General features: G+C 36.8%; 1 protein-coding gene across 1 annotated transcript in view; it reads left to right on the top strand.

The window, feature by feature from the left end:
* Window positions 1-346: 346 nt before the first annotated feature.
* Window positions 347-22,677, top strand: part of LOC128990375 (NPC intracellular cholesterol transporter 1-like) — a 73,991-nt gene continuing 51,660 nt past the window's right edge. The window contains exons 1-5 of the mRNA XM_054412721.1: window positions 347-766; window positions 9,262-9,424; window positions 13,493-13,681; window positions 15,111-15,267; window positions 15,867-16,011. Coding sequence (XP_054268696.1) covers window positions 662-766; window positions 9,262-9,424; window positions 13,493-13,681; window positions 15,111-15,267; window positions 15,867-16,011 — 759 coding nt within the window. The 5' untranslated portion in view covers window positions 347-661. The remainder of the gene's footprint in view (window positions 767-9,261; window positions 9,425-13,492; window positions 13,682-15,110; window positions 15,268-15,866; window positions 16,012-22,677) is intronic.

Genomic DNA, 22,677 nt, shown 5'->3' with positions numbered 1-22,677 from the left:
TGGAATTTGTGTTCTGTACTGGTCCTATCCAAGTCTTCATTAGGTATATTCTTCTCTACGAGTTTGTCTAATTTGTCGTTTATCCGTAAATATTTCCGGTCCATGGCGTTTTTTTAAGTTTTTTTAGTTTGGCCTTGATTATAGCTTTACAGTATAATGTACACTATATCAATGTGTCTCTTTTTTGTTGTCATTTTAGCGAAGAACTCAAGCAGGCTGTGCTCAGCTGACCGGTAACTTTTCAGCTGACAGCTAACACATGCGTATGCGTCTGTTGTCGTCTGTCAGTGTCTTGCGTGAACTTTTCTTCAGCTTGAGAGAAACTTCTGATTCATTACGTGAGATAGTCATTTGGGAAGTGAAGCGTCGTGGGTGCTAAATTTAACTGAAAGTCTATAACTTATAGGAGCTGTTTTGTTTTATTTTAGATCGTTATTTTGTTTTCTGTCATGTTAACATTTTAAATACGGGACCAGTCTCCTCACATACTATTTAACCGACAGACAACACCTATCGTCTACCTAGATCAATCAAATCGATGGTGATAGACTAGTGGACACTAAAATATTTATACCTCATTTATTGATCATGCACTGTGGCAAACTTTGAACTAAAGCCTTCACTGCACCTTTTTAGTAGACCCCCTTAAGCTGTACTTATTATGTGTTTTTTAAATAATTTAATAGTCGTTATTGTACCTCGATGTTTGTTTTTAAACACAAGAACTATATGTACAACTATTTTGGTGTGCCTTTTCCTAAATCAGGTAAGTGATATCGCCTACGCTACCTTTCACTCATTGCAGGCCAATTAATTCTCTTTGATAAATTTTGACTTGCCTTGTACATTGCGATTGTAAGGTCTACTTAGGTTATTTTACTGATTTAAAATGGACCTACTTTTGCTTATAACTTACCTACCGAAGGTGGTCTTTGCTTCTACTTTTAAGTATCAGGTTCATTTTGGAATGTATGAATCATAGGAGGGGTGGGTGATCAAACTTAACTTACCAGATACTGTAAGGGCCAAATTCGACGTTGTAGGCGTTTGGTGTTTTAACCATTTCTCACTTGTTGACACACATTTGAAGCCTTACAAATTAAGAACATTTTTTATTTATGAAGGCCTACCAAGTTATCCAATGTTGTTAAGTTGGAAGAGTTTATTGCATTACTGTTTAGATTATTATTGGTGAAAACCTACAATAGGCCTAAGTTAGTCTCCCGGCACACTTGCAACACATATAAGTTTGGACCGCTTTTCCTTATTAACCCTCGAGCGGGCGCTTGCGGAGTTTATCTCCGCACTTGTAGTTTTTGTTAATATAAATATACATAATTGGTGTCGGCAGTCGTGTCCGGCTCTACACTTCACGCACCTCATCCTGGGGATGCCCCAAAGCTATTTTTACCCCCGAATTCCTCCTCATTTTGTTGTCAGTTGCAATTCAGTGACGCGGTGTCAGTTTGCGGAGGTTTACTCCTTGCCTTATCGCATAAGTCCTTAGCGTAGAGTTTATTTCCTCATGCGCTATTGTCAAACTGTGTGTATATTTTATATACGGTATACAAAATTATAAAAAACATGTTTAAATGCATTATTTCATTTATAATTAAGTTATTATCAAATATATTTTGTTTGCGTGTATTGTATAATTGTATTACTTTTTCTACTTTTTCTCTGCTATATTAGAGGTATGCCAGGAGCGATTCCTGGTAACGGCGGGTCTATGTGTCTGTTTGCTGATGATTGTAATGTGCTTATTCCCGGAAGATCAAAACAACAGATTGAAACGTTTTCTCAGGAGAGTCTTTTATCCACTAAAGAATTCCTTGACCGAAAAAATCTGCTTATTAACACAGAAAAATCCAATTTTATATCATTTTCCACTAAACAACGTAGACAAAATTTTGAACCAAACATTTGCATAAGATCAGAAAGAATAAACCAAGTAAAGCAAACAAAATTTCTTGGTCTAATTATCGATAAACATCTATCTTGGGAGGGCCATGTGAACTATGTGGTTAAAAAGGTATCTTCCGGTATCCATGCGCTGTGACAGATGTTCAGAGTATGCAGTTTAGACACTTTAAGAGTTGTTTATTTCTCATTAATACATTCACGTATTTCATATGGAATTGTTCTATACGGGGCAACAACAAAAACTAATTTGGATAAAGTACTAATTAAGCAGAAAAAAGCTATCAGGGTGATGAAAAATCTTAAAAAGAAAGAGCCAGTCAAGAGCATCTTTCGTGAATTACAAATATTAACAGTTTATAGTCTTTATATTTATGAAACAATAATTTATGCAAAACAGATCCAACTATCATCCAGCTCAACAGAACAATTAGTATATAACACCAGATTAAAAATTAACCTACCTCGGCATAATCTCGAATTTTACACTAAAAAGACATCTTACATAGGGCTAAAATTTCTCCAGTCTATACCAGCTCACATCCGAAAAGAAACAAAATTTAATAAATTCAAGAAGCTCTTAAAGGAATATTTTTTAAGAACTCCCTGCTACTCAGTAACAGAATTCTTTAGTATTAGTAAAAAACAGTTAGGCCTAACTTAATTTGAATTCCAAATACTGTTATCCTTAAAGTCATGGTTTTGTTAAAAGTTCAAGTAAAGTAATTTTAGTACTCTTTTTATGTATTTAATTAGCAGTAAGCAATTTTGAATTTAGCTTATGACTCTATTCAAGTTCATGTAATGTGAAACTATAATGAATAAAGAATGTTTTGACTTTGACTTTGACTTTGATTAGGCCTATTGCGGAACAAAACTTCGCACGCGCCCTCTCTCGTAACATACCTTATTCTAGAAAATTGTTGAATATTATTATTTGAAATATTACTCATATAAAGTTAAACAAATAATGTTAATAACAAAGAAATTAGGTTTCTGATTAGGTTATTCAACATTTACATATAATATTTCTTTATAACAACAAGTTAAATGGGTAAAATTCATGCTAATTAGTGTTGCGGAATAAAACTCCGCATGCGGATGCGCCCTCACCTGTTTTACTGGTGAAGCGTCTCCTCGAGGGTTAGGCCTAAGTGTTATTTGATTACAATGTATATTGAATCTATATTGTGTAGGCCTATCTAATAGGCCTACACTAATGTACCTAATACGGTACACTTGATTTTCTGATTTTCCGAGTTTATTTGGATAAGTTATCTAGGATAAATGACAATTATTTTTGAATTCCGGACGTATTTTGCAATATAATTTGAGGAAAAAATACAATTTTATCATGATGTCTGACATCAATATAATTACCAGCTCCTTTAACAAGCTTAATAGACCTTTAAATGGCCTACTAAGTTAAATATTTATAGTTTTTTTATAGGCCTAGTCTTGCAGAATTTTTATTTGCTGCTGAATTTAAATAAAAAAATAGCCTAGTGATTTCTCCTCAGCCTAAATGCAAATGTAACCCCAGGTGATATTTTTATGTTCTGCTCCATCGGATTTACAAATAAAGTAACTTGTCAAACTATAAACTCTATCTATAGCCTATTTTCAATTGAATCATTCTATGACTTATTCTCTTGACCATTAAATGTAACCTAATCCAACCTAACCACATGGTTAAATAGTATGATTCAAATTATCATTAAAGTTAACATTTGTGCTTATTTGTTAAAGAATCAAATTTGATTGAAAGGTTAGGTAACAGTCCAACTGTAAATATTGTTAAGATTGATTTGAAAAAATCTATTAAATTTTACATTGGCTAACAAACAATTTAGCTGCATAACCAAGCTAACAAACGGTTTAGCTGCTTAGGCTATCCAAGTTCTGCCCTAAGGTAGTTTAAGTTGATCAAACCCAGAGGGGAGGTAATTGCCCGGTGTTTGAACCGGCACTTCAGGTAGGCCACATTTATGGACGACTGGTAAGCGCCAGCCCCTTAGGGGGAGCCTCCAGTGACATTCCCTCCATTCAGGGTGGTGGGGTGTTTAGCTCTCAGTGACGCCGTTAATTCCGCCTCTCCTCACCTACCTGTAACTGTGGTTGTGACTTGAGTTCTTCGGGCTCGTCCTACCTGTTGTGTACGACTGACATTTTGCGAGGCATATCCTCGGCTCTGGAAGTAGCCTCGTCCTGGGAGGTGAAAAACCTAGCCCCCAAAGGGGAGGTAACTGCTCGGTGTTGGTATCGGCTTTTCAAGTAGGCCATAGTCATGGACGTCTGGTAAGCGCCAGCCCCTTAGGGGGAGCCTCCAGTGACATTCTTCCATCCAGGTTGGTTGGGTGTTTAGCTCTCGGAGAGGTGGAAGTGCGCCATCAATCTCCCATCTACCTGTGACTATGGTTCTTTGGGCTTCGGCCTGCTTGTTCTGTGCGACCAGCATTCTGTGTGGCATATCCTCGAATTTGGAAGTAGCCTTTCCTGGGGGTGAAATCGGGCAAGTACCTACCCGTAAGCTCACGGGGACACTCTAGGGGAGCGTAACTTTCCGCAGTGTGAGGGTAACGGCTGGGCGCACTCCATCAGCCAATCCCTGTCTCTGAGACCGGAAGGTATGGTTATCTAGAGTGTGGGGAGTTCTCCCTGGAACTTCAATTGAGCAAAGGGTGTCGCCACCTTTGGTGGATAGGTTCATCCGGGTGGGACCCACTTCTATTCCTGCCTCCTTTTGGGAAACCCTGATGGCCTGGCAGTGATGTTGGGCTGGACGGGCAAATGAAGTAGATCGGGTGCTGGGTTCAAGCCCGCTAGAGGTGTTCAGGGATCTATCGCCTTGGTCACCTCTGGTTTCCCAGCAACTGGGTAAGGCCTCGATCGGGTAGTGGTGTAAATAGGTGGTTGGGGTTCCCCCCATCAGCTTGCTGGTGGTCCCCTTCTTCCTGAATTTGATGGCGGGCTCTGCCTGTCAGGGATTAGATAGGTCCCGAGTGTTGCTTGCACTAAATGCGTCAGGGTATTCCATTATGGTCCTTCTGGGGTTCGTACCTGGGGGAGCCCAGGAGGAGTGACGCTTAAACAAGTAGCCGGTATCCCTGGTTAGGATTGAGGGGAAACCCTCTCTCCGATGGGTTGCTCCGGCAGCCGGTGAGCCTGATGACCTTAAGTCATCCTCTCATGATGTGCCAAAGGTTGGTGCATTAGCTTCGGCCTACATCATGGGGCCCGGGTATGTTTAATTATAGGTACCGGGCTTGTAGTCAGTGAGCTTGCTCTTATGACAAAACAAAATGCGAAAATGCGAAAAATGCGAAAATGATCAAACCAAATCTCGTCTTTAGATTTGACAGGATATGCTTTTGTTGTTACCATCGGTACCAATTTTGAATATACAAACTGTCCCAAAAGTCCTGAACAGGTTTAATATTTCTCAAAATATTTAAAATAGAGCTAAAAAAAATTGCACAAAGTTACTGGACATAAAAATCTATTTTATCACATATAGTGATCCGCTATTCCCAAAGGGGGACTGCCCACTATGAGTGCGAAGATAAGAAAATCCTAAATGCATAGGTTGATATGCATATAAAATAAAAGGCCGTTAGTAGAATGCAATGCCACAAATTTGAACACAAACGGACTACCGAGTCAATAATGGCAGCCGTTCAAAAATGTCTTGAATCTGCCATTATTTATATTAGGCCTATGGACCAATGAAAATGTAGGCCAGAACACGGTATTGTATTTTATTATCTAGTTTGTAAGCAATTACTGAAAGCAGGTAGTGTAATGCATGCTGATTTTCCATGACCTTGTATTTTGGTTTGCTTGATGGAGTGTGATGAAGGCCAATGCCAATCCACTGATCTGATAAAAAACTGAAATGTTCACTGTATTTCAGACAGCTTAGAAAGTGGCTGTGCCCGATGTAATGCTTGGTTGTTGGTTATTTTCCTCCCCTTATCAGTAGGTTGCTGGTTCAATTCTGAGGGTTCAAAAATGCTAATTGATTTTGAGGGTTTGGGGGTTCAAAAAATTCAACAATAATTTTTTAAAATAATGAAAAATCGATATCAGAATGGGAAAAGATTACAGTTGGTGTTCCTCAATGCTCGATTCTTGGACCTTTACTCTTTATTTTGCATATAACTGACTTGCCTAAAAATGTCACTAACAACCTTATCTTATATGCCAACGATACAACTGCAGTTGTCAAATGTAAAAATGATTCAGAATTATCGCCTAAAGTTAAACAAGCCCTATCGGAACTGGAACATTGATTCAAGATTAATGGTCTAAAAATGAACCAAGATAAAACCCAACTGGTAAAGTCAACCATAAGACAGATTTTTTTGAAAAGTTATAAATATTTAGCTTTTTCAAAAGGATATCATGGTTGACACAGTCAAATGCCTTGGATAGGTCACAAAGCACTTCCATTGTGCTCTGTGACCCATCCAAAGCCCATGAAACCTCACTAATAAAATCTGATAAAGCTTTCATTGTGCTTAAAAACCCTTTCTAAAACCAACTTGTTCACTAGCCAAAATATTATTATTTTCAAGAAAACTTGAGATTTGTTTGTACCGGTACGCTAGTTTTTCAAATACGTTTGAAAATGATGGTAGAAGGGAAACTGGTCGATAATTGTCCGGATTTTGTCTCTCGCCCATCTTGAAGAGAGGTTTGAGCTCTGCATATTTTAAATGTTTGGGAAAAGTGTTTGTTAAAAAAGATTGATTTATAATTATAGATAAAGGTTCAGCTATGAAATTAGAGACAGTTTTCATCAGATCGATAGGAATACAGTTCCATCCAGCAGATATTTTTACTGTGAGATTTTATATTATTAATAACTTCTTCTATACTTACAAATCTGAATTCAAATAAATTAGGTTGGTTTCCTGCTAATTAATACCTTGTCAATTTTAGCGCATCCTCTTTATGAGGTATTAGGCCAATTCCTTTTGTGATACTTATAAATTTGTTATTAAAGAATTCAGAAATTTCCTTGCCACTTTTGAGATGATTGCCATAAACCCTAATTTCAGGAAAGTTAATGTCACTTTTTTACAACCGAGTTCAGATTTAATGATAGGCCAAGCAGCCTTACTCAGTTATCTGAATCTTTTATAAATTTACCATTATATATTTTTTTTGCTTCATTGCATACCTTGTTGAAAGTTAATTTATACCTTTTAACAGAATTAATGAAATTTCTATCATTTGATTTCTTTAGGCGGTCGACAGACAGGAAGACTGAAACCAAACTAAAGTTGAACCAACTGTTTTGTGACGCGATTACGATTGCAGTTGCGTTGGTTAAATCCGCACACGGGGGCGACTGAAATAATTGTAGTTGAGTTGGGATAGTGAATGAGTTCTAATTTTGTTATAACGATACTGTGTACTGTGTATTTGAAATGAGTGGTAGTAATGAAGAAGCCCTGGTCTTTTATAGACAATCAAGAAAGTGTAGAGGACGTAGAAGGTTTTGGGTACATCCTTATGTTGAAACAAATATTCAATGTAGGCTCTTTGTAGCTGCCTAAGTAATTCTCTTTAAGTAATTCTAAAAGAATTACTTAGGTAGAAAAAGGCAGAAAAAACCATAACAAATTTGAAAGAAAATTATACATTTTTGAAAGTAGGGCGTTTTTTGTAGGTGAAGAATTGCGATAAAAAAAGCTTTTTCCCTATATGGGAAATTCGCTAAAAACCCAGAAGAGAGTTTTGTAGAAAATTTAATTCCTGGCCATGAAAATCTTTCAAATCTTTTCTAGCTCTTACAGTTTTCGAGCTATAGCCGTTAAAAAAAATTGTGTTTTTTTAATTACTCATTATTTGCTGAAATTTTCTGAAAACGTCTACAATATTCACAAAAATGCTAGAAAAGTTGTTCAAACCAGGCGACTGAAATCACCTTCCAACCGGCAGGACCGGTTGCTTAACGACAGATCGCCGACTGGTCCTCAACTGGTCGCATCGCAGTCGCACCGTGTGCACTGTCCCACCGAACTACAATGGTCGGGACGCAGGCGACTAGTTTGTCCAACTAGTTACCGATGTCAGTTGAAAAAGTCTTCCCGTGTGTCGATGGCCTTACAAGTCTGCTTAGTTCCCTTTTTCTAATACTAGAAATTTTAATACCTCTTGGTACCCAGGACTTTTTATTATTACAAGATTTGGTACCATAAAACTTCATAGGAAATGCTTCTTCAAATAGATATTGAAAAGTTCCAAAAACATTTAAACAGTTATTATAAAAAGAATTATTTACAGAAACATTCCAGAGGGTTTCTTTTACATTGTTTACAAATTGTGTTGTATTTTCTTTTAAAAACAATCTTTTTTAAATTTTTTACCTTTTTTCATCAGTTTTACTTATTATATTTAAAAATAGTGCTCTTTGATCAGAGATGCCTAATTCTAAATTCATTGTTGATAATGACTGATGATTAAATTTCTGTGATAAAATATTATCAATGTAAGATTTTGTGGACTGAGTAATTCTTGTTGAAGAGGAAAAATTTATTTTGAAACCATATTGCTCCAAAATAGAATGAACTCTTATCTTTTGATATGGTTGGCTGCAAGTTTCCAGAATATCAACATTAAAGTCAGCAGCTATATATACATTTTTAGTAGATGTATCTTTAATCAGAAGGTTTAGTAAGCCTTCCAAATTTCTAAGAAAATGTTTGAAGATCTGAATTTGGAGTTCTGTAAATAGAAACAACAATGATATTTAATACAAGAAATTTCAAAAACAGAATCTTCGTTAGAGGCACACAAATCATTTCTTACTTTATATTATAAATTGTCCCTTAATAGTATGCAAGAACCATCAGGAATTCCTTCCTTCCTGCAATAAAAGTGTCCTAAGGTATAGTTAGGAATACTATTTAAAATTTAAATATTATCATTTTTGAGCCAGTGCTCAAACATGATATTAATTAACGGCTGTGTCAAAGGAATTGGAATATGTCGGCCTTAGCCAAAATTAACAAGACTAAAAGATTGCGCCACTCATCCTACACTCATCTCCATTCAAACTTGGCTTAAAATACCTACTGTGTATGGTCGCAATTTCAATGAAAAGAAATGTAGTCCTAACTTAAAATATTAGTATTAAAGTTCTTGGAAATTTAAATAAATTCTTCTGGCTGAAAATCAGTGGATATTAGCTGAAAGAAAATAAAAAGTCTCATTCATTGAACTCTCATAATACTTCATTTTAAGTTTGATCTCTTCTTATAGAATCTAAAAAGATGGCGTACATTTTATTTTTATATGAGGTACATTTTTATTTATGACATATTGTTGCAGGTGCTGTGTGAAGAATATCATTGTGTTTGGTATGGAGAATGCTATACCGATAAATCCAACCACAAGAAAAACTGTCCCTATGATGGTCCTTCCAAAGAGGTGACCAACTCTACTAGTGTTAATATTTTGAAAAAATGGTGCCCCTTCTTGGTCAACAATGATGGTGAGTTAAACTTTGTTGTTAGCACTATTGACCCTTTAAGGTCTAAAATCAATACATAACCTAGGGGTTGAGCTTAACTTGATTACACTTTTGAATTTTCTTGATCCATGTTGTCACTGTGGTATAGTTGTTTAGGTATGATCAGTGTACGAGCGTTCTAAGATAACTCTCCAGCCAGGACACAGCACCTGGCTTAAAAAAACATAATACATATTAACATAATACATATTACATATTAATACATATTAAAGGTTTAAACTCGTCTTGGTTAGGTTGGGTGTGCAACTCATAAATTCACTCAATAGTGGCATCGCTTTGTGTGATGTAAATGGACAAACCTTCCTATGTAAATGAAGTACAGTAGACCCCCTCTTATCCGGACTCCTCGGGACCGAGGCCAGTCCGGATAACGGGTTTTCCGGTTAAACCGCCGTTCCCCAAAACTCGGTAAAACGGACCATTTAAATGCATACTGTATAAGACGATAATGATTATTACATATTTAGACATGTGATGGTCTTTAATCTTTCCTACAAGAACTGTCGTTTCAGTACCGCCCATTTCCTGCTGATCCAGTCCGGTTAAACCGATGTGCTGATAAAAATTGTCCGGGTAAAGAGATGTCATTTCCACCGAGTGTAGTCCGGTTGAACCGATGTCCGGTTAAAAGGTGTCCAGATAAGAGGGAGTCTATTGTACTGGTGTATGGCTTAAGTAGAAGTTGAAAAGATGAATGGTTTCTTTTTGAACATATTTTGTAATTTAAGACTGTTTTCTATTATTGTTAGCGAATTTCCCATATAGGGAATAAGCTATTACTGTAGGTCTCATGGTAAGACCTAGACCCGGGACCGATTTACTTTTTCGTTTTGAGGTTTCCAGAGCACAAAAACACCATCCATTCAAATTCATATATATATGTTATACAAAACAGATATAATTAAGAAATAAAAAAAAAACACAGTGTATAGAGGCCTTAAATACAGGCCTATAAACTTTTTACCAAAAGATATAAAAAGTGAATGTAATAGTAGGAAATTTACTTTAAACTAAAGAAATTCCTAGAAGAAAAAGCAATTTACTCCTTTGAGGAATTTTACAATTTAAAATATTGTGAATAGACAATAAGTGATTCACTGACTCTATTCATTGTACTTGTACATTTATGAATAAAGGGGATTTTGACTAGATTTTATTTGTTTTGATTTTGATTTGTTGTTTTGTTTACATTTACGTTATTTTTTAACCATCATGGCAACCCATAAAAGCAAATGTTAAAATTTAAAAACTTCGACTTACTTTTAAATTATATAGGTATTATCAAAAATTGAAGTGGTTTTGTCCTAAACCTTCCAAACAATTGTCGAAACAACCTTGGTAAGTTTGGTAAAATATGTTCAGCCGTTACTGAGTGATAGTGTTAGAAAGTTTGCATTGAAGTCGATCCCAAAGAGCTTTCCTATAAGTCTTTTAGTCTAAAAGTTATTACCCAAGTCGTAAAAGTTATTAGGACCAATTCCTACAAAAAAATGGTTAAAAAAATAACTAATAATGAAGGTCTTTTTAAGCTTTTTACAATTTGAGTCATATTTTTTTTTTAAGTATATGTTTTCTGTTCATGTGTTTTCAAACTATACTCTGAACATTTTGTACCCACTCTAGGCCTATGTAGTACGGCATCTTTATTTTAAAACTTCAAATTAGGTTTATATAATTTTAAATTATATTACTAATTTACATAATATCTTCTAATTTTAATAATATCTTCAGTTGAATAAAAATGTGTAAAAACGACAGTTTGTTTTTCCAGTAGAAATCAAAATAGCTTCACCCATCTTCTATCTTAATATTTAATATGTATTTTGTTTAAACAAATTTCATCTCCAGTGATTGCAGAACATGTTTTATAATGCTATGTAATATCGCCTAACATACAAAATATATTGAAAATTCCGCATTTCCTGCACTTCACTCCATTGTCTTTAGGAGTTGTGTGGGCCGTACATTCGTGATGGTAATTATACCTATTACAGCTACTTCGGTCGATTAACACTAATTCGTATTTTCATAGGGCATACCCACCTGATGTGATGTGTAGCATTAAATGGGCCACTGTTACTGTAATTACTCAAGTGGAACATATTGTGAATTGTTCACTCGTGCGTGTTAAAAACAACAGATGAAATGGAGGACTTTTTAAATATGTGAAGAATAGCACAAATTAAAAAATTGCCAAGATGGTAAAATGTGTCATTCACTATTAATTGACCCATTTTTACTTTCTACCCCATAGTATATGGAGAAAGTATTGTTTCCGTCAAATTTTTCAAGTTTGAGTTTTGAGTTTGAGTGGTTTATCCGTTTTGGGCCCCCCTTAACCTAAAAAAGTGGTTTCCAAAGTGATGTCTGTCCATGTGTGTGTCTGTCTGTCTGTCCGTATGTGTGGATGTGTACAGAGCTACTGACCACACCTGTCGTCCGATTTTGATTAAATTTTGGTACTTAAGTACTAATCCATGGTATCTTCAGGCTTTTTTTTTAATCTTTTTGGAAATTTTGATTTTCCCATAAAAAAAAGTAACGGAAAAATATAAGTTTCTCGGAAATGGCATGAACAATTTTCATGAAAATTTATCATGTTGTAGCCCTTTAAATTCTGAACATATTGGTAGAACTCCTTCCTGTAAAAATTACGGGTCAAAAGTGATTGTAACTTATGTTATCCCAGATAAAATAGGAGGAAAATGGATTTTTTACTAATCAATTTTGTATTTACGGTCATTAAAATATATATTTTTTATTTTTCCCTCATTGAATTTGTCAGGTTAGCAAGGGCTTAAGTAGTTTTCTTGCTGTGTAAAAATAAGACCGTTATTTTGGCTTCGGAAAACCATATAAAAAAGCACACAGGTGCTTCCTGGAGGTAGTTAGAGTAGAGTTGATAAATGGTTAATGGTGTTACCCTGAAGTATTCAAGAAGTATTAACTACAGTATCAGGACATTTGCAAAAGAGCCAATTGCATTGTTCATTGTGCTGTATTGTATTGTCCATTAAGACTATGTATTTTTTGTGTATTTTCCTACTACTAGTCATGAAAGGATTTCCTGTTAGTGTACATTCCCGAACACATCACTGTTCCTGATTTTGGTAATCCTTAATAATACTAATGTGTTTTCATAATACTTTCAAAACGCCTCTAAGTGGAAAATAACATAAACACACCTTAAACGGTTTCTAAACAACAATAATTATTAAGCTTTAGTGACAAGGTTTTTAGTTTTCTTCATTATTATTCCAGAGAGGAAATTATATGGCTAATAACTCTACAAAATTCCTATCTATATTTTAAAATTTATTATTGTTTGCACCCGTCATATATTATGTACATGACACGAATAAAGGACTTTTGATCATTGATCATGAAAGTGTTGAGTTATAAAGACATTCAAGATGCTAAATGCAGTATGTTTTCTTTTATGCCATTTTTATTAGGAATTTATTTCTGTAAATAGCATTTTAGTAGACATAAAAGGTGGAAAAAAAGGCCCAGGACAGTAAAATATTTCAAAAAATAATAAAGATAAAAATAGAGCTTCTAAACTTGGTACACAGTTACTGGGAATTAAAAAATCATTGGGTGATAACCTACTTCCCCAGAAAGACTTATAAATCAGAAGAAAAGGGTAGGAGTCAGAAGAAATAATTAAATGTAATCATAGATTCACATGCACATCAAATTTGAGTTATTTGTTAGTGAAATACAACTATGCAAACCTAAACAAACAACCAAGTAAAAAAAGACAGCTGTCCAAAGATTTCTTGAATCTTCCATTTTGAATCTTTGAACGGCTGCCTTTTCAACTCATTTGTTGTTTTAAAAGCTCAAATTTGCGGCATTGTATTCTAGAAAAGTGATTTTAATGCCTAGTAACTTTGTACCAAGTTTTGTAGCATCTTGATGATTATCCTCTTGATCGTGTCTTGATGCATAATCGTTTGTCTTTCTCTGAGTCCTCCTGTTGTATTTCCTATTTTCTTGAGACTATTATTTTTTTTTCTGTTACAGGCCCCACAACCACTTGCTGTGATGATGCTCAGTTGGTATCTTTTGACCGTGGTGTTAACATGGCTGCAAATTTCCTAGCTAGATGCCCCTCTTGCTGGCACAACTTTTTGTCGTATTTCTGTCACTTCACTTGTGCCCCGGATCAGAGCAGATTTGTTAACGTTACTGAGTTAGGTGTTGTAGGTAAAGGTATGTTATCGGATGAATAGGTTTTACTTCAATATTGTAAGTTAAGTCATTTTTATTTAATGATCCCCGTTTTGGAGTGAGGTTTTTTCCAGGATCTTATTGAAATTTTTTTTATTGTGTGTGGCTTTGAACACAGAAATAGCATTTACAATTTCTTTGATGAATATAGGCCTACTCACAGTCTTGTTGCTTTCAAAGATGATCCTGACAATATAAAAACAGTTACCAACAAAACAACCACAGCTTTGGAAATTAAAGCTTCCGTAATCAGGTTGAATTTATAAAGTGTGTTTCTGTTTACAGGTTTACATTTAAAACAATAACATATAATCAAATAAAATAATCGTTATTCAAGCTGTACATACATACATAAGTAGAGTCACAGATACAAAAAACACAAACAGATTTGGACGTCTGTAATTTTTTTCTTTGGGGTCTTGTTAAATTTTCTGGTGGATTTTAATGACGCAACTTACCGGCAAGTGGTGACAATTTACGATGATTTGGGGGTGTGTGATTTTTTCTTTGGGATTTTGTTTCTACACTCACAAACCCTGAACCCTGGTGGATTTTAATGACGCTATTTACCATCAAGTGGTGACAATTTATGGTGACTGCGATATTCTAGGCATATAATTTAATTTAAGAATTTAAGATAATAATTTAAACCTGTATGAATGAAAGTAGACACCTCATGACTGACATTGTTTTTCCAAAAGTAGATAGTATCTGACAAATGTAGCCAATTATGTTTAGTAAATAGTGTATTTCTTAAATGGCAAAACTTTACAACAAATTTAATGTAATACAAGCTATAACTGACACATAAACAAATAAAAAATGCTTATTTGAAAAACGTCCGGTTTTTATCAGTCACCCTAAAACAAAAATATTATCGTATATAGATATCAGTATTAAAAAACTGTACAATAGTTATTTGTGTAACTAGTGTGTGAAGTGGCACTTTTGCACTCGTGTTACAAATTATATTTTTCCTACAGTTACTATAAATCATATAAATAATTAGTCTTTTTAAACACTGTACAACATGTTAGTTTAGGCTAAATCCAAGCGTTAAACAAAATTCTAAACACTGCACCAGCTGATCGTAGTCGTAGTATCTTTATGCCAACTTTTTTCCAAGCGTACACATATTACGTGCCTAATAAAAGCACACTGTTTTGTTGTTTGATTGGAAATACTGGCGTGCAGCAAAAAAAAAATATTGCTGCAAAAACCAATGAGTGCTGCAAAAGTAAGTTAATACAGCTATTAGCTACTTTGCGTGCTATAATCAGTGCAAGGGAGCCAACTTTGTCAAGGAACTGTGGAAAAATAATATTTCTGCATTCAATTTGAGCAGGTATGAACTTGAGGATACTTCTTTGTGACAGTTGTCTCGCATGTTTCAACTCGTTGGTTTGCTCAGGTATTACGACAGTGGAGGGGCTGGAGGTGTATGTGTCCGACACCTACTTGTGGCGGACTTACAACGCGTGCAAGGAAGTTTCGGTGCCGTCCACCAATCAACTGGCTCTGGACATCATGTGTGGCCAATGGGGAGCCAGCCGCTGCTCACCTTACAAGTGAGTTGCTTGTAGAGAAACATTTCTTAACAGTTTTCAGAGAAATTTTTCAAAAAATGTTAATTTAAAGTTTAAATAACTCACTACATTTTTCCGTGATACTAGGGATGCTGGTAATGACTTGGTGCTTTAAAATAATAGTAATTTAGAAGGTTTATTTCTTTGACCATGATTTGGTTTCCAATCTAATTTATCTTTCAACATTTGTCAATGAATATTTTACGTTCTTTGTAGACAGAGTTGATTATGCGTTGATAATAGACGTCAACATCCTAGGCAGATTATCTTGAAACGACGTAGTAGAAATAACTTATGTGCCATTTTTATAGTAGTATAGTTAGCTTTTTACTAATGAAGGATTTTTTTAAAATTTATACGTCTAAGGTATGCTTACATTGGCAAAAAAATGAAAACTGAAACTGACATTAAATAGTCATTGCACTGGAGATGTAATATAATACATTACAGTAATTTACAAAACAGTGTTGACAATTTTTCACAATAACTATAAAAATACATAAAATACAGACACATTTGTACCATTGTAGTGTATTTCTGTTATTATAAACAATTTCAAGGATATCATATGATTGTTGCAGATGGTTTTCTTATATGTTTGACCCGAACTTGAACTCCTATGTGCCTTTAAAAGTTGCCTTCGTGCCTGTCACTTCTGACCAAGAGTTGGTGGATGGATTCTCACCACTGGAGCCTGAAACGTTTACCTGTGATGTTCCAGTCAATGTGAGTTTTTTTTTCTCTCATGGGGCTGGGGTATCATTACCCCTTGCTACCTCGACCTACAAGATCTTTTGTAGCACCCTTTTTAATTAGTCACCCAACCGAAGTCTTCTTGCGAAGCCAATCAGTTGGTGCACACCCATTTCTCGTATTTCAGTAGGCATCGGGAATGCCTTTCCTAGGTGTTTCAACCTTTTCTGGGCTATCGCCGGACATTCCAGCCATATGTGCTCAGCGGATTCCGTGTCGTAGAGGCAGAATCTGCACTGGTCTGTCTGTCTAAGCCCTATTGTCTTAAGGTACTTCCTTACATAGCCATGCCCTGTAAGTAGACCTATCAAGAGACTTATTTCTCCTTTCTGGAGTTCGAATATGTATCTCCATTCCTTACTAAGAGGATTGATGTGAGTTAACTTTCAATTACTTTAGAAATTAAGTTTTCAAAAGCTCGTATCGGTTTGAATACACCTACTATTATTACATTGAACCGCTCTGGTAATTCGGTTATTCTTCCTCACGATTGATGCACCGAATAATGATGTAGCAGCTTTTGTTTATGTAATGCATGACATTTTGTAGCATTACTGTTTGCAGAACGGAGCATTATTTTTCAGAAAATTAAGTTGACAACTTTCTACAGAAATATTTTTTCCAAAAACATATTTTATCCAACTGTACGTTGTTCATTATATGAATTAGATCAAATACATGACACACAAACCTTGCTAGGTTCAATTATTAAGTAAGTAAAAGGAATTTTAGCTTTTAGTTTAAAATCTTTACTTAAAACGACTCTCCAAAATGAGCTGTAATATTTCCTGTCACAGACATTTTTTCCCTTAGCCAGACATGCAGGTCGATCTTGTTCAGGTGATTTAAAAATCCCTTAAAAACCTCAAAATACCTTATGTCTGGTAGAGGTTCAAATGTCTGTCTAGAGTTATATAATGATATTTTCACCCCATTTAATTCTACCCTCTCTTTTAGCGAATTTCCCACATAGGGAATAAGGTATTACCCTCATAATTTACTCATGGTAAGAATTGGTCCTGGGATCAATTTACTTTTTCGTTTTAAGGTCTCTAAAGGCCAAAAACACCATCCGTTCAAATTCATTTATGTCCGTTAGCACGATAACTCAAGCAAAAATGATCCGATTTTGATAAAATTTGGTATAAACGTGTAAACCCACATTTATTTGAATGAGTTCGCGAACCGGCATAATCAAACTCTGGGGGTTTATGGGGGGATTTATGGGGTAAAAATTGGTTTTACCCATTTTTGACCCGAAAAAAATAAAATTTAGCAATTTCTTTCCAAACCATTTTGTAGAGCTTAAAAAAACAAATAATTTAGTATGTTGAACCATTATTATGCGCCAAACGGTTACGGAGAAAATTCCAAAAAAATTAAAAATGTAAACATCTCATGTTATTTATATGGAAAATAAGTAAACTGTTGTAGTTTGCTTATTTATGAACATATTTTTATCACATTTGGAAAATGCATTAATATTTTACTAAACTATTGACATTTGACAAAAAATACTTTTTTACCCCCCTGTTGCAGCAAACCTAAGTACTCTTTAAACTAATTATATTTAATAAGGAATAAATGTGATATTTTAGTGTAAATCCGATCAGGCAAATGGAAATTCCCTTAATCTGCAGGTTTGCTGCGGCAGGGGTATTTTTATCCTACCACATTTTTACCTATCATATTTTTATGCACAGCATATCAACACTCTCCTCAACCAACACTCCCAAGCAAGACCTAGCAGCAAGAATGTATAGATTCAAGCGATTGAGAAAAGTCTGAAATTTTGACATAGCAAAGGGTGAAAGCAGTGCATTCACTCTTATTGAATTTCAAAATAATTCAATTTCCAACTGACAAACAAATCAATAATGTATAAGCATTTCATATGTCTAGCAGGTGTCCTGTTCGAGGTCAAAATCAATCAGGGTGTTATGTTTGATTATTTTTTAAATAATTTTGCTTGTTGGTAGATATTTTACGGATGGAAAGAAATTAGGCCAACCAGTAATTAAAGTGTAAAATTTTATACTTTTAAAAAATAACAGCTAATAGCCTATGAGTAAGCATCCATTCAAACATCACATCGGTGATTTTTTACATCATTGGGTCAATTAACATAAACGATTGTGCGGGTAAAGTTAATGTTTCCGAGATCGCAGTAGTTGATTATGATGTCGCCATAATCGCAATTGCTGCTTTCAGATTTTGCCACAGTCGCTATTCAAAAATTAACAAAACTCCAAATTTTGGTTTTAGCCAAATTTCAAACTTTATAAATTTTTACTAAAATGAAGGTAAATAAATTATGTAATATTTGTAGCACCAATCAGAAGACCAGATTGTATTCCATTAAATTTCTAATAGTTTAATTTACCAATAGTTTTAATTTAGTTTAATTTATTAGTTTTAATTTAGTTTAGTTTAATTTTTATCTTGATGCTGGTGTTGTAGCAGCTACATTGGTTAAAAAGACTAATTTTACAGAAATGTTGATGTAAACATACATACAGGATACAAATGATAATAATTAATATTGGACAATTATGTGCTCAAGAATGAGCAGGGGCCCTATTTTTGAAATGGTTGACTGTTGAGTTGAGTGTCGAGTCATTCTATTTCCAATCGTTTCGTATTTTTGAAACGATTGACGGTGGACTTATACAACCAAAACTACTCAACACCTATCGAGCTGTTGAGTGGCGGTTGACTGCACTTTCTTCTTCCTCTCTTTCGGCAAAAAATTACTCTTTTTGAGTCGACGCCATATTGTTTTGTTATTGCTTTAATTAACTAATTGCGATTTAGAGGTTATGTATTTGTCGTCAATGTCTTAGCACCCAATACTTTATGCGATTGTTAATTTTATTTACTGTGTTAATACTAGACTATTTAATCTATTTACTTTGTTATAAGACTATTTAATTTGTTTGAAATACACTAGGCATACTAATTGAACTTATTAAAAGATAATTATTGTTATTAGACCTATGATTTAAGGTATTAAGGTGTAACGAGTCAAATGGGTAGGGGGGTAAAAATATAACGATCTAGACCACGAACATTAAACAGCTAAACATAAGCTGTTGAGTAAGCCTAGTCGCGACACTAAACTGACGTCGTACCTAACCTCCAATTCCAAGACCGCAGACGACGTTGGTGTCAGTTTGGTTGTTTGGCTGTTCGACTGCATCTGAGGCCGGGCTACGGGAGAGAAGATGAGCAGCGAGGTCACCTTTGAGCGGTACGCGGCTGTAAGCCTGTTAAAGCTACCATGCGCCTGCCTTCGCTGCCAGTTTTTTTTTTTTGTTTCGGTAACTCGTTGACCAATCAGGAATCGTTTTAACTTTCGTCTCGATTCTGAGACGAAGGTGAAGTAAGAAGAAGTTTTGTGAAGTTTTTCGTCATTCGTAATCCCGGCTTTTGGTAAGTTTGTTTCGTTTTTGGTTCGCTCTCGAAAATTCGTGCAAGTTTAAGTTCGTATCGCAAGCTCTGAAAGCTTAAGTTCGTACGTATTGTTTCGTAGTGAATATTTTGATATAATTTCGTCATCGGGTAAGTTTTGTAACTAACTTACAGATTATTGTATATTATTTGACCAGTTTTCGTGTACTTAACTTGGTTGAACTTGAAGGCTAGGCCTGATTCGCAGACCTAGTCATACGCCTTAACCAACAATTTGAGTAAAGTACTGCAGTTGGTGAAATATATTTTCAATTACGTTTCATAATCCGTCTTGGGACTTTCTTTTTTAATTCTGAAAACCCCTTTTTTAAAGTTCCCCAGACGTACCAAAGTCTGTTCCAGCAGACAGGTTTCTGCTGGACAAGTTCTGTCGAAGTTGGTCTAAGTTGAACACGTGAGGAAGTTAAAGTTTTAGTTTTTCGTTTTTGGCTCAAGGAGCAGTTTCACCTTTTTAGTTTCGTTTTTTTTGTTCGTTCCTCACCTGGACCACTTAGGCTAACTTGTTTTCTTATCATTTTAGTAAATTCAGACTCTGTGGGAGTTAGGCTAGGTTAGGCCTATCTTGTACTAACCTTGTTTGTTTCAGGGTGACGACGTAACTCCGTAGGTAAGCGGAGTGCCTACTTAGCTTACTTGTTGATTTGTTAAGTTAGCTAGTAGTGTGTCATTTAGATATCTGCCCACAGAGTCAAGTGAAAATTATTTATTTCCCCACAAGCCCTAGGCTAGAGTGGTGATTTCGAGTAGGGTGTTTAGTAACCCGCAACGTTCGTCTCGAGCTCTGACAACCAGGGCTATCAAAGTTAGGCTATCCGAATCACTATCGACTCCTGGGAAACTCCCCGCGACCAGACTAGGGCGAATCCTGGGATCTCGTTTTCTTACCGGTGGCGTAATTTACCTCTTGTCGTCCGCCAGGAAAATTACGTCACATAAATGGCGCCCGAAGCAGTTGGACCAGTGATTGGATAGTCTGATAGTACTTGGTGAGCTCAAGCTAAGATCGCTGTAGCAGCTGACGTCGAGCTGTAAGATTTTAGCCTACGTTAACCGCTCTAGCCTATCAAGTGTTTGCCTAGGCCTACTGTTATTTTTTATTCTACGTTACCGTTCTAGCCTAGCATTTCTAGTTTAGTAGGTAGCTTAGGCCTACATATTTTCTAGTTTCGTCGTTGTAGCCTATTGCTAGCCTAAGCCTATTGGTGTTTAGCGTTAAATATTTTAGCCTATTTGTGTGATAGCCTATTTATTTTAGGTAAAACGTTTACTTTATAGTAGCCTATTGCATTTTAGCCTTTTTATTATTGGATTTTGGAGCAGTTTGGACTTGGTCCTATTTTAACAAATTTTCTGGGTTTTGAGTACCTAGTTGGGACTTAGGCTATAAAAAAAAAAAAAAAAAAAAATTTTTTTTTTTTAAAGTTGTCTTGTTTGGACTTATTTAGTGCTGTTTAACGTTAGGCCTGAATTTAAATAGGCCTATTGTGGATTTTCATAATTGTTAATCAATTTCAGCCTTTTAAACTATTTTTGCAATTTGTTTGTCTTGTTGTGCACTAATACTTTGCAGCTATGCCTAACTCACTCCCTGAAATTTTGACAACGACGCCAGGAGTTCTAACCATGGCTGGGGCCGTGGTGACTACGTCATCGGTTATCCCTACCTGCTCGTGTGCATCAACAGTTACTACTACGTCAACGGTGTACACACGACCGGTGACCTCGACCGGCTATACTGCTCCGCTCTACCCAACGGATGATCCACGTGTCGGCTGGATACATGAGCTGTCAAAGCAACAGTTGATGGTGGAGATGGCCCGACACCAATTGCCATCACATGGTACACTGGCAGAAATGCGCAAACGTCTCTGCACGTACTGGCGAAGCAACGCTGGTGCACCGTCTTCTCCAACCTCCCAGGAGGAGGTGTTTACGACTGGCCAGGTGTTAGATAACCAGGCCCGGAGTTCGATGCAGGAGCCTACTCCACGCCCATCGCCTTTCGACTACCGAACGGGGTCAATGCCTCAGCCTACTGCGTGGAGACCACCCGGTACCTATGGACTCGTAGGCCTACCCCCTGCTACGTTCCAGCGTCAGAGCCCACCTGCTGCGGTCACCTCGGCATCACATGAACCCTCACTCGCAGGACTGGAGAACTTGACTGACGCTCGACATGCCTTCGACTTCGCTCCGAGGTCTTCGCTCCCGGAAAATTCTGATGCCGATCCGGTACGTCACACTTTGGACCGCATGCGGCAGATGCTCGGCCTATCGCCCAATGCTGACATGCGCAGCCTAGAGCACACGTTAGCCGAGGTGTTGAACCTCGAACAGCGGGGCTCACGACGTGAGGAGGACTACGCCGAGCTTCCAGTCCACGGGATCGACCCGCTAACCTCCCGATACACAGTCCCGTCTCGGCCAAGGGATGGATATGGAGGTGTCCGGTCTTCGTATGTCCTACGGAGTGATGACCGACCTGATGACGTTGCTAAAACGTCGTCCGCCCTCTGTGACAAGGTCCGGAAGTGGAACTTGCGCTTCGACGGCAGACGAGATGCGGTTTCGTTTCTGGAGCGTCTAGAGGAGCTGCGCGAGGCCTACTCTCTGTCGCCAGAGGACGTTTTGAAGGCTTTGCCTTCGCTTCTACATGGCCAAGCTCTCCTCTGGTACAGGAACAACAAAATGATGTGGCGTTCCTTCCTCGACTTTAGGCGGGCATTCGAGGTCCAGTTCTTCCCTGCTGGCTATCATCGCCACTTGGATGACGAGATACGGAAGCGCACTCAGGGTGAAACAGAGGCATTTAAAGATTTTGTGATTGCCCTGACAACCCTGATCCGACGGAGCGGCACTTTCTCTAACCAGGAAACTATCGACCTGGTGTACTTGAACATGAGGCCGGAATACAAGTTCATGATACGACGTCATGACTTTGTCACGCTACCCGACCTCATCGAGCGAGCCGACGAATACGAGGAGCTGCTACGGGAGCGTAAGCTGTTCCGCCCTCCCCCTCCGGTCGCTCAAGCATTGGTGCCTGAGACTGCCTACACGCCCAGGCGTCGAATGGACCGTTTCGTCGATGTTGCGGTGATGGACTATTCTGAGACTGACCGTAAACCGCAACCTACCTCGCCAAAGACCGGCCGCACTGGTGATTAC

Source organism: Macrosteles quadrilineatus, unplaced genomic scaffold (genome assembly GCF_028750875.1).
Source record: "Macrosteles quadrilineatus isolate MER2022 unplaced genomic scaffold, UCM_ALF_1.0 Scaffold_3__2_contigs__length_128488019, whole genome shotgun sequence".
Classification (NCBI taxonomy): domain Eukaryota; kingdom Metazoa; phylum Arthropoda; class Insecta; order Hemiptera; family Cicadellidae; genus Macrosteles; species Macrosteles quadrilineatus.
Note: the sequence above shows the minus strand (reverse complement) of the source record. Positions and strands in the feature narration are given on the sequence as shown.